The 13,030-nt window shown below is 32.6% G+C and overlaps 1 protein-coding gene across 1 annotated transcript in view; it reads right to left on the bottom strand.

Annotated features, from left to right (window-relative positions):
• Positions 1 to 7,491, bottom strand: part of LOC107030096 — a 14,664-nt gene extending 7,173 nt beyond the window's left edge. Inside the window, exon 1 of the mRNA XM_015231495.1 lies at positions 7,289 to 7,491. Coding sequence (XP_015086981.1) covers positions 7,289 to 7,491 — 203 coding nt within the window. The remainder of the gene's footprint in view (positions 1 to 7,288) is intronic.
• Between the last annotated feature and the right edge of the window lie 5,539 nt (positions 7,492 to 13,030).

Here is a 13,030-nt window from a genome sequence, read left to right as displayed (position 1 = left end):
TTGTTATTTGTGGAGTGCAGCAAACGTACCGTCGTCTTCAACTCAACCGCAACTCTAGCCAGTCTTCATTACACCGGATTTCAGGGTGAGCTAATGCTTCTAGCTTGGAATGGATCTTCTTCCTCATGTCTTGATGCCTTGAAGTTCCGGCACGGACTAGCTTTTGTTTATTTTAGCTTCTTAGAATACTCTTAGTTTAGTAATTTGATCATAGATGTTCTTGTGGTGATGACTTCCAGATTTTGGGGAATAATAGATGTTGAATTTTAAAAGTTATTGAATTGGTTTTTATTAATGAGTTTAAGTCTTCCGCATTACTTTCTGTTGATATTAAATTGAAATGTTAGGGTTTAAATTGGTTGGTTCGCTCACATAGGAGGGTAAGTGTGGGTGCCAGTCGCGGCTCGGTTTTGGGTCGTGACAAACCCATTTTCAAGTAGTTGTGCAACACTAAATAAATTTTGATCAACTTCAGGAAAAAACAAAACTTCACAAATAAGTTCTATACCTGTAATACTCTCAATAGACACAGTCCCCTATCCTTTTGCAGGGAGGCATTCTCCATCTCCAATCCTGACTCTTGATGATGTTGTTCTATCGAGCCTTTTAAAATCTTTTCATCACTAGTTAAGTGGTTTGTATAACCACTGTCAACAAGCAAACATTTGATTGAAATACTACATGCAAAAGATGATGGAACAAATAGTTGTTCTTTCTGATGTTGATTAGAAACTTGAGCTTGTCCTTTATTCTGTTGTCCCTGTTCCTTGCAGATGATCTCAACATGCCCAAGTTTTTGACATTTCCGGCATCTCATATCTAACTTTATCCAGCATTTGCAGTGAGGATGTTTCTTCCTTCCACAATATTGATACGGAGGAAATTTCTCCTCTGTTGCTGCCTAAATTTTTGCTACTTCCATTACAAACGGAAACCTGAGTAATTTAAGCATAATTCTTCTTCATCTTGGTTTTCTTGTATTTGTTTCCAGGATAGTTTTGCAACATGGCCTGAAGTGCACCTTCTACGATCCTTCCTGTCTCATTTACTTTCTTTGATCTTGTGCCTGCTATGCATTTAGTAATTATGCAAAAGTGATCTTTGACAGATCCTTTTTATTTTATAAGGAAGCAATGGTTGGTTCAAACTTCTCAGGTAATGTAACAAGAAGTTTCTCAATAACTCTGCTATCAGGAAGCTTATTGGCAAAAATTTTTACCCTGATCACAATGCTAAGAAGCCTGTCTGCGTATTCTTTGACAGTGTCAGAATCATTCGTTTTTTGTGTCTCAAATTCTCTTTTTTCTTTTTTTTTATATTAAATTTAAATTTTCTTTTCTTTTCCTTTTTCTATTTTTTCTGTTTTCAATTATTTTTTTATTTTATTATTATTTTGATTTTTAACTTTCTGTTTCTCTTCTTCCTTTATTTTTTTACCTTTTTTTGTCATACTTATTTTCTAAAAGAACTTATTGATGATTCTATTGGTCTTTTACTAATAAATTTTTAATAAATAAATTCCTAAATAAAGTTCATATCATCTCTTAATTCTATACCTTGACAATTTGAATTAAATCGATAATCATCTTGCTCTTATTCTAAAGGTAAATTATTATTGTTTTTTAATCAAAATAATATATTAAGAAGACTAAAACATATTGAACAAAGCTTTTATAAATCAACTACACGATGAAACTTTAGTTTATATCCTATTCTAACAAGCATACAATAAATTCTCTAAGATTTTTTCAAGAGAATATTAGACTCAAAAAGAAATACTTATCCGTTCAAATTTAACAATTCAATGCCATGGAATCGATTTAAATAAATTGGAAATTGTATCTAAGAGCATAATAATATAAAAATAATAAATAATACATGTGATTCGAAGAACTTAATATTATTGGAATCAAATTTCATAAAAAACATTTCATTCAAATCATGCGAGAATTTATATTTAACTCGCTGGGAAAATTGATTGCACAAAACTGCTTTCATTTACTGATTTCCAGAGTTAAATAATATGCATTAACTTTAAAGAGCCACGAAATTGGAACCACAAGTAAATCTCTAACTCTAGATCTAATTATCAAGAAAAAACTTACTTTTCTTCTCTTTGCTTTTGCTCTTGCTTTTTTCTCTGTGTATTTAAATCTGTCTTCCGTATTTTTTCTGTACTGAGCGTATGTTTTATAATAGTTTTTGGTGAGAGGCTGGTGCTAATTAAAAGGAATGTGGTGGAATGGGACAGGGTTTATCTTGAAATTTAGTTGAGAATTTTAGGGTTGAGATAAGGGATAAAAAATAAAAATAGTAATATAATCATATATTACTATAAGTGGGAAGCTTCTAACATCAAAGTTCAATTATCATTTTACCCTTATTTTACCTCTAAAATAAATTAATATTAATATTTATTTAATTAATTAAATATGAAGTAAAACTTATATTTAAATTCATGCATCAAATAAGATCTTAATGCATCATATATTCATGTACTAATTAAATGTAGATAATGAAGAGTCTAATAACCTTTCAACTTTAATTTGTAAGTAAGTGGGGGTAATGAATAGTCTATCAAACACACTCAAACCAAATTATATATATTCCTTGTTTTATTCAAGTTTGTAATCATCTTGCATACTATAGTAGGTTAGTCGACATCCCTTGTAAAATTTCATTACCAGTTTGTAATTATAAGAATTCTTACTATTTTATTTATTTGTATTCTTTAAAATTTCATGCATATTCATCTTCTTTTTATTGAGAAATATGTAAATTATGATAGTTACAAGATGAATATACTCCAATATGAAGTTGTAAGTAAATATTTATTTTGCACATCTCCATCGTTTTGAGTTTTTAAATATAACTTCGTAGTTGATTACTGTATTTTTGTATTCATCCTTTCTCCTATTTTTAGGATATATATAGTAAAGCTAATCACATTTTGTATTTATCATTAATTATTTTGAGGGTAAACATGTTAAATCCCATAGAATAATAATTATGTCTTTTTCATTGTTTGATAATCATTTATCTTTTTAAACCTACATATTTGTACTTTTTCTTTTTTATATGTAATCTCAAATGTTTAAAAAATTCATGTACTTAACTGTTATAAAGAGGTACAAAATAAGTGCAAAAATAAAATAAAAAATAATGTATAGTAAAAAATGACTAAATGATACATTGAATAATATTATTTTAGAATTCATTCATATATATATATATATAGTCCAAGAAATATAGTTTATCTTTATTCTTAACATATTCATGCCTTCTATTCTGTTTGTCTTGTTTATTATTATTATATGATTATAGTTTTTTGTACATATGATATGTTTCGTCTAGAGTAAGTCATGTTTTGTCTAGAATAAGTCTACTTTTAACAAAATATAATTCAATTAGTATGAAAATATTTTTGTCTATATATTTTAATGTGATGTCTTTTTTTATGGATATCATGTCCTTAGTTTCTTCTTTTTTTCCGTTTGAAATTGTAATTTTTTCAATAAATTTGATGGTATACCGCCCAAACATTTTGTAATATTTTTCTTTATACGTATCTTTTTTTATAGACAATTTTTTTTTATTATTAAAACTTATGTTTAGTAATTAAAATATATTAATTCCTCTGATAAAATAAAATGTTTATTTTTCATGAAGTATTTCATATATCAAACCTCCAGCATCTAACACAAGATTTTCATGTTATATTTTGTGCAGAGTAGTTATATTCTTATGTTAAACTTACATATGAAAGGACTTAGATTTGAACATAGCTATATAAATTAAAATTTTCTAATATCAATTAGGGGACAAACGTGCGATGCACGTTCCGAGAACTAGTCCTAATAAAACAAATAAGCAATAAATAATAATAAATAAAACAAACAAAAAGAAAGAAAGAAATGAAGTTAAGAAAATGTGTAAAAAAAAATTAAAAAAAAATAAGGTTGAGAAAGATCGCATGTTTCAAAAAAAAACGTGCAGAAAGAAAATAAATAAGTAGATAAAAAATAAAACAAAAATACTTAATCGAAAGAGGATTTTTTGAAAAAAATAGTTATAAGAGTTTGAGGATAATTAGGATAAGGTAAGACAATTTGAAATTTTTAGGAGTCCTTTTTTCTTTTCTTTTTTCATATTTTCCATAATATATTCTATTATTATTATTTTTGGACTAGATAGAATTAACAAATACCTTAAATTCACAACTTCTTTTTATTATTTTTTAGGGAAAATGCATAAGTACCCACCAACCTATGTCTGAAATTCCAGAGACACACTTATACTATACTAAGGTTTTATTATTCCCATGAACTTATTTTATGAATAATTTTTTACCCCTTTTCGGCCTACATTGCACTAGCTTGGAAAAAAATATCAACACGCGATGAGCAAACAAGATAATGCCACGTAGGACGAAATGGGGTAGAAAATTATTTATAAAATAAGTTCAGGAAGGTAATAGATTCTTAATATAGTATAAGTGTGTCTCTGAGATTTTTGACATAGGTTGGGGGTACTTTTGCATTGTTCCTATTTTTTTTATTATTAAACTATATATGATCTTATTATTTGTAGTAATTTACAATTTATTTTAAATATAAACCTTTTAAAATTTGTGTAAAATCTTTATGTTTTTGTCAAAAATTAGATGTTCACATTATGTCCCTCTTTGCTTGGAAACATGAAGAGTTTTCATACAAAGACGTGAACAATGTGAATAATTTTTTAGTGAAATATTTATCCCAAAATGTGAAAAATAAATAAAAGACAAAAGAGGTTTGACTGTGTCCTAACTTTTGAAAAACTACTTATCCTGAGTTAATTATTAGGAGTCAGGTGTGGTTTAATGAGTTTAGGTAGTCGAGTGAGGTTTTGTCGAGGTTCCGGTTCATAGCTCCAACTATAACATAAAAAAGGTAAAATACAGAAGGAGAGAAAGGAATGATACAAAATCCTATCTACTCCAACAGTATTGAGTTTTCAATCTTAATATTTAGTTATCGCTTCACCCTTCTTGGTAGGTTCATGGATTCCGAACTATGATCTGGACATCTGAGTTTAAGACTTGAAACTTTATGACTTGAGTTCAACCGTTGACGTTCTTCCGCATGATATTCTTGAATACTTGTTTTCTTGAAAAAATGATTCTTTATACTTGAACTTCAATTTTTTGTACTATGTAATAACCTACACACCATAGAACAAAACAAAACCGAACAAAAAAAATTTCCCAGTTTTCTCTAGAATATTTTTATGAGTTATTTATGAAAGCTATAAAAGTCTATACTAAGCATAAAAGTAATGTTTTTGTAGTCAATACAAAATATAAAATAAAATAAAAGGGAGATTTGAGTCCAAAATGCATTCAGGGGTTCTTATGCCCTTTGAAGATATGAAAAATAAGATAGGGGTTTTGTGCCCTATAAGGAACCAGGGGTTAATTTGCACTGTGAAGACATGAAACATAAAATAAGGGTTATATTGTCCTATATGCTACCAGGGGTTATTGAGCCATATGAAGACATAAAAAGATAAAATAGGGGTTATTGCACCCTATATGCAACCAGAGGTTATTGTGCCCTGTGAAGACATTAAAAAATAAAATAGGGGTTATTGTGCCCTATATGCAAGAAGGGATTTTTGTGCCTTGTGAAGATATGATAAATAAAATTTGAGTTATTATGCCCTTTATGTAACTAGGGATTATTATGCCCCAAATTTTATTATTAAAGAAAAAAGATCCTTTTTTAATTGTTAATATTATTTTGTTGTGCATATTGTAATAAAGATAAGATAATGATTCAAGAACATACCATCGTGGCGTTTGTCTCTCGCGAACTACTTGCACGATTCGACTTTATACATGTTTTGAGACAAAGAATGTATTATTATAACCTTTCTAAATGGTTGTTGGTTTGTGACATCAAGTATCTTGTAATGCTTGACTTTGGATCTACCCCACTTGGGAGATTAATTCCATTGATGATTGCGCCAATATCTTGAAGATGTTTTAAAGACAACCCTTATCTTCTCTTGAAACACTTGTCATGAACATTCTGAACCATTACCATTTTGTTCATGTTGTGTGGTTCATTTGTCCCCAAGCCACTCTCTTACTTTGTCAACTTTTCATACTGTATCGATTCATGATATGTATTTTCTCGATTGGTTCACAATCCTAGTCAATATGGTGCATGCCCCCAACATTCTATTGGAAATATCGTAGTTAATTTTGTAGTTTTAATTTTATTTTCTCACTTGACGTGAGTTGATGTTGAGAGAGACTCAAATAATAACGAACACAAGTACCCATGTCACAAGTGCAAGGGTTGTGAAAGAAAAGTTATATATTTCGAAGCAAGAAATAAATAAGTAAATGTTTGAAAGGAATGAAAAGAATCTTATCTTAAAGCACGTGATGACTTTAATGAATCATGACATGCGTTTGGACTTAACGTTTGATCTTTTTGGGTTGTCCGAATCTCATGAAACAATGTTGTATCTTTCTGTCTAAGCTTGACTTTCATCTTGATTGTGCTCATATGATGACTGAATGTCATTATTTGATCAGTGTTGTCCTTCGTTATTTTCTACCAATAAGACATTCTAATCTCCGTCTCTTAACAAACCATCGTCTTATGGTGCCCATGAGCGTTTTCGCTCATAAGACTCTCTCATTTTTATATATTTCTTCTTCGTAATGCACCGTAGGTCACAATATCATGTCTCACCCTTTGAAGAATTGAAGAACATGATTACCATTTAATTGAATGATTAGACCGAACCCAAATGAAAGGTTGCCTAAGTATCCTCTTAGGATTAGGTCGAACGTAGTTCAAAACTTCTTTTGCTTCATTTTTTTTATGGTTTTTTTCCTAGATAAATCACCATGCAAGTGGTGTTTGATATAAAGGAGGATACATTTTTATCCTCTCATCTTGAGTATGTCAATCATGAAAAGGAGTGCTAAACGTAGTATCTTTTGATTGAATTTGCATTGACAATTGATTCGATCGTCTTTCCCTCCATATCTGCCAGTTGCAAAGATCCTTTGGATAACACTTGCTTAATAACATAAGGGCCTTGCCAATTTGGGACCCTTCACTAGGCCTCGTCTTGATGGGGAAGGATGCGCTTCAAAACAAGTTGACTTACTTCAAAATTTATGGGGCGTACTTTCTTATAGTAAGCTCGAGCCATCCTCTTCTTATATAATTGAACCAAACAAATTGATGTCAACAATTTTTCGTCTATCAGTGCTTATTGTATTTACCTTGATTTATCCCATTCTGTATCCTCCATTTCTTCTTCAATAATGGTTCGAAGAGAAGGGATTTCAATATATATGTGTATGACAACCTCAGTTCCGTAAACCAATACGTAGGGAGTTGCACCTACTGACGTACGAATAGTCATGCGATATCCCATGAGAGCGAAGGTTAGTTTTTCAAGCCTCTGGCTAGATCCTTGCACCATTCTCTTAAGAATCTTCTTGATGTATTTATTTGCCACTTCAACATCCCATTTGCTTTGGGTCGATAAGGGTTCGATTGACGATGAACAATTTTAAATTGCTCACAAACTTCCTTTATCAGGTGTCTATTGAGTATCATTGCATTGTCTATACACAACATATGATTTTGGAACGAGTAAAGTCCACCACTTCTTTCTTAGTGACTAATTTGAATGTGACGGCTTTCATCAATTCGGTAAAGTAATTGATGACAAATAAAATAAGTGATGCCCGTTAGATGCTTTTATCTCAATCTGCCCAATAACGTCCATTCCCCAAGTAACAAAAGGCCATGGAGCAGACATAGGGTGAAACTCTAATGGGGTATGGGGGTGAGTTAATCAAGTCTCTATGAAACTGGAACTGATGGCACTTGTGAACAAACCGGAAGGAATCTCGCTCCGTGGTCAACCAATAGTATCCTGCAAGGATAATTTTTGTTTCTAGAACGTAACCTTTCATATGTTGGTCACATACCCCTGAATGCACCTGACTCATAATTGTTACTGCCTCTTGAGTATTTACACATTGCAATAAATTCAAATCTGGAGTCCTTTTATATAAGATCTCGCCACTCAAGAAAAAATCATTGGAGAGTTGCGTAATAGTTCTTTTTTGATCTCTATTAGCGTGTATTGGATATTCACTAACTTTTATGAACTACTTGATGTCGTAATACCAGGTCTTACCATCTGCCTCTACTTCAATTATTTTACTTTAACCATGTTGGTCCCTAACTTGCATTTTCAATGGGTGAATGTAGGTATTACTTGGGTATGGAAGCATCGAGACTAGGGTGGCCAAAGCATCACCCAACTCATTGTGAAACCTTGGAATATATCTAAATTCAATGGACTTGAACTTTTTGATGAGATTTTATAAACATTTTTTATACGATATGAGCTTAATGTCTCGAGTTTCCCATTTGCTTTGAGCTTGTCGAATGAGAAAGTCAGAATCCCCAAAAACTAATAGCTCATGGACATCCAGATTTATTGCCATATTCAAATCTAAGAAGCAAGCTTCGTAGTCTGTTATGTTGTTGGTGGAAAAAAATCGAAGTCATGTTGTGGTAGGATAATGACATTCGTTTAATGAGATAAGAACTGCCCTAGTTCCTACTACATATTTGTTGAGAACCCCATCAAAATATAATTTCAACATAGGATCATTATCATGAATTTCTTCCTCAATAGAGTTGATCTATTTATTAGGGATGTATGTCTTTAAGGGCTCGTACTCATCATCAATCAGATTCTATGCAATATCATTGACCAATTATTGTGCTTTAATGGTGGTGCGAGTGACATACACAAAGTCAAATTCTGTTAGCAAAATCTGAAATTTTGCCAACCTACATATTGGCATGGCTTTTGAAAAATATATTTCAAGATATCCATTCTTGATATGAGGTAGGTGGTGTAGGACAAAAAATAGTGCTTCAGTTTTTGGGCGACCCAAGTTAAAACACAACTTGTCTTTTCTAATAGAGTGTACTTTGCCTAATAGCTTGTGAACTTCTTGCTCAAGTAATAAATAGCTTATTCCTTTTTCCTCGAGACGTTGTGTTATCGTAGAATGCAACCAAAGGAATTATCCGTCACAGAGAGGTATAAAAACAAAGGTCTACCAGGCTCTGGGGGACTAGTACCAGAGGATTTGCTAGATATTCCTTATTTTTGTCAAAAATCCTTTTGACACTCACTTGTCCATTTAATAGCATAATCCTTTTTCAACAACTCTAATATAGACTCACATGTGGTAGTGAGTTGAGCAATAAATCGGCTGATATAGTTTAACCTTCCCAAAAAACTCATGATTTTAGTTTTGGTTTTTGGAGGTGGCAATTCTCGAATGGACTTTATCTTGGAGGGCTCCAATTCAATGTCTCTTCTACTAACTATAAAACCCAAAAGTTTGCAAGATAGAACTCAAAATGCACATTTAGCCAGATTAAGCTTGTGATTGTATTTAATTAATCTTTTGAAGAATTTTCTTAGATCACACACATGGTCAGCTTGCGTTCTAGACTTAATGATGACATCATCAACATATACCTCAACATATACCTCAACCTCTTAATGCATTATGTCATGGAATATGGTAGTCATAGCTCTCATGGAGCTTGCTCCCGTATTCTTTAGACCAAATTACATGACTCTATAACAATATGTACCCCACGGGGTTGTGAAAGCAATATTTTCTACATCTTTACATCCATTAGGATTCGGTGATATCCGGCGTAACAGTCCACGAAAGATTAAATCTTGTGTTTGGCACAATTATCAACCAGGATGTGAATGTTGGGTAATGAAAAATTGTCTTTTGTACTTTCTATTTTTAGATCTCTATAATCAACACAAACTATGATATTTCCATCTTTCTTTGGAAATGGAACAACATTAGCCAACCAGGTAATTTATTGGACGACCATGATTACATTTGCAGTAAGTTGCTTCAATTTTATCGCCATATCTGCCTCAAATTTTCTTTGCTTTTGCTGGACAGGTGGAAAATCAAGATGTATTGGAAGTTTGTGCACCACCAGATCAGCCCTTAACCCTTGTATGTCATCGTATGACAAAGCGAAGAAATCTTTCTATTCAAATAAACCTCGAATTATGTCGTCTAAAATATTTTGATCGACATGGATACTTATCTTTATTTCTCTCACATATTCTGGAGTTCCTAAATTAACCGCCTTAGATTCAATTAAATTAGGTTTAGACTTATTTTTCAAATTGATCCAATACCATTTTTATTTCTTTTCAGCTTCATCTTCATCATATTCCTTAGACTTAGGATTCATTGTTTTGAGATCAGAAAAATATTTACGATCTAAATGTAAACTCCACATGCATGTCATATTATTAAAGTTAACGTAACTGAAATGAAAATAAGATGACAAATATTAGAAAGAGCAGGAACAAAGATGATGACTAAAACTTCATTGCATTGAATGGGAAAGGATTGAATGGTTTAAAAAAAAAGCAAAAGAACTAGAATGTTTGAATTACAACCCTGCGAATAATCCAGATAACAAAACTAAAAAAATACAACAAATTAAAACTATGAGGAGTCCTTCCTTTTAGAGAGAGGACTGGTTTCTGATTGTTGAGTTGGACATTCAGGTCAATAAGCAGCACATCCATATCACTGGTGCCCTCACCCATCTGATTCATGTTTACCTTATAAAATATTTTCTTAATAAATTGACACATTTTATCCACATCATTTTGTATAGGTAAGTCTGAACTCGGTTCACCTCGAGATTTAAAGAAGAAATTGACTAATATGGGGGATCTACTTCGATAGATTCCAAAATTTTCTTTTATGATCTTTTGCCCATTTTCTATCAAATATAGTTTCATTAAAACCCAAACTGAATGTCTCTTGATTACCCATTGGATTGATAGGATTCACAATTTCCTTGAAACGACAACCCTAATCCCTTTCTGGGTTCATAGCCGTTCTGTACCATTTGAGCCACCACCATGACTGAAGTAGAGGATAGATGAGGTTGGAGGATAGGCTTTCCTTCTAAGAACTGATTGACTGTTATTATTTCCAAAGCATTATAATTGAGGGATTCACAACCTCTTTTGGACTCAATGCATCGTATTGAAGGATCTCGGGTTATTTGGAGATCATCTTCACCATGGTAAATGATTTCTTGTTTGTCATGTTCAAACTTGACCAATTGGTGTAGAGTAGATGGCACAACTCTAGCCAGGTGGATCCATGGCCTACCCAAAAGTAGATTGTAAGGAGTGTCCATGTCTATAACTTTGAAAGTGATTCTAAACTCCACAGGTCCAATGGTAACAATTAGATAAATTTCACCAAGAGTGTCCCGTTTTGCACCATCAAATGGTCTAACACAAACATTGTTAGTACGGATACTATCAGTGCTGATTTTCAAGCTTTGTAGAGTGGAAAGAGGGATATGTCTACACTCGATCCTCCATCAACCATGACCCTCTTTACATAGTGTTCTTTACATTTCACGGTTAAATATAGTGCCTTGTTATGCATAGATCCTTCCAAAGGCAATTCATCATCAGTGAAAGTGATTCTATTTACCTCAAATATTGGGTTGTCCATCTTTTCCAAGTGATCCACCGTAATATTTTCTAAGATATGTGCCTCCTTCAAGATTTTGGTCAGTACTTCACGATGTTCTTTAGAATGTACTAGTAATGACAAAAAGAGATTTGAGCAGGTTTTTTCCTACACTGATTAATAACAGAATAATCTTGAGCTTTCATCTTTTTTAGAAACTCTTCACTCTCTTTCTCAATGATGGGTTTTTTTATTGGCAACTGATTTTCTATGATTTATTTATCCCTCTTTAATTCTTCGGGAGCATAACACCTTCCAGAATGAGTTGAGCCTCTTGTTTCATATATTTCTTCGACAATTACTTTTCCCTTGTGAGTAACAACAACTTTATTATAGTTCCAGGGAACGACCTTGGTGTTTATGATCTGAAGTTGTGTTGCAATTTGTATCACAACTGGATATTTTAAACTCTCTTGATTTTGATCAAATGTTGAAAGTTTACCAGGAACGTAAAATTTTTGTCCATTCAACGCTGTGTCTCCTCTTTTTATAGCTCCAGGGACATACAATATTAGCTTCCTTGAGTAAAATTTGAAATTGCACTTTAGCAATTATCAATGCCATTTGTATGGGTTCTAAAACCATACTAGACTCTTCTTTTGAAAACTTGCTTTTCACTTTTGTTCTACTTGTTTGCTCACAATCTTCATAAATGCCCACCATCCCCACAACACACTCATTATTGTGAGCAGGGAGTGTGTTATTTGTGACATTTGGTGCTTCCTCAGTGCGTATCTCGATTACTTTATCCTCGATTTATTTCTCAATGACTCTTTTTAGAGTCCAACAATTCTCTGTGCTATGACATGAAGTGTTAGCGTGATACTCGCACATAACAGTTGGATCAAAGCCTCTTCCATTAGGATTATCAAGTTCAACCACTCTCAGTTGTATTAATTTTCGCAACAAACTCGTATACGATTCCCCAGTTGAGGTAAAATTTTCTTTTCATCCTTGTTCTCTCGTATAATCCGTCTGATGACGTGTATTGTATGGCGCCTCGAAACTTTATTGTTCGGGGCGAGAACCTTGTGGGGCAGGCCCGCATTATTGTTGGAATGGAGGAGGTAGAACATATGCCTGAGTGTTGAGAACTGCATATTGGGATGGGTAATAATGCCGAGGAGAATTAGATTGTCCTTGTTGGACTTGACCATAAGGATGTTCATGCTCATTTGAACACGTCTTGATCCAGATGCCATCATGGGCTCTTTCTCCTTCTTTTCCCGAATTGTAAAATTACTGGATCCGCTTTGTATTGCTTGTGTGGTAGCTCTAATGGCTGCTTGAGTAACAATCTTATGCGACTTTATGTTGTTCTCTACAATTTCTCCGACCTTAATCAATTCGGCAAAAAGCTTGCCTATTCCGAGGAGAAGG

This window comes from Solanum pennellii, chromosome 9 (genome assembly GCF_001406875.1).
Source record: "Solanum pennellii chromosome 9, SPENNV200".
In the NCBI taxonomy this organism is placed as follows: domain Eukaryota; kingdom Viridiplantae; phylum Streptophyta; class Magnoliopsida; order Solanales; family Solanaceae; genus Solanum; species Solanum pennellii.
The sequence above is the reverse complement of the archived record's forward strand: the minus strand, read 5'-3'. Positions and strand labels throughout refer to the sequence as shown.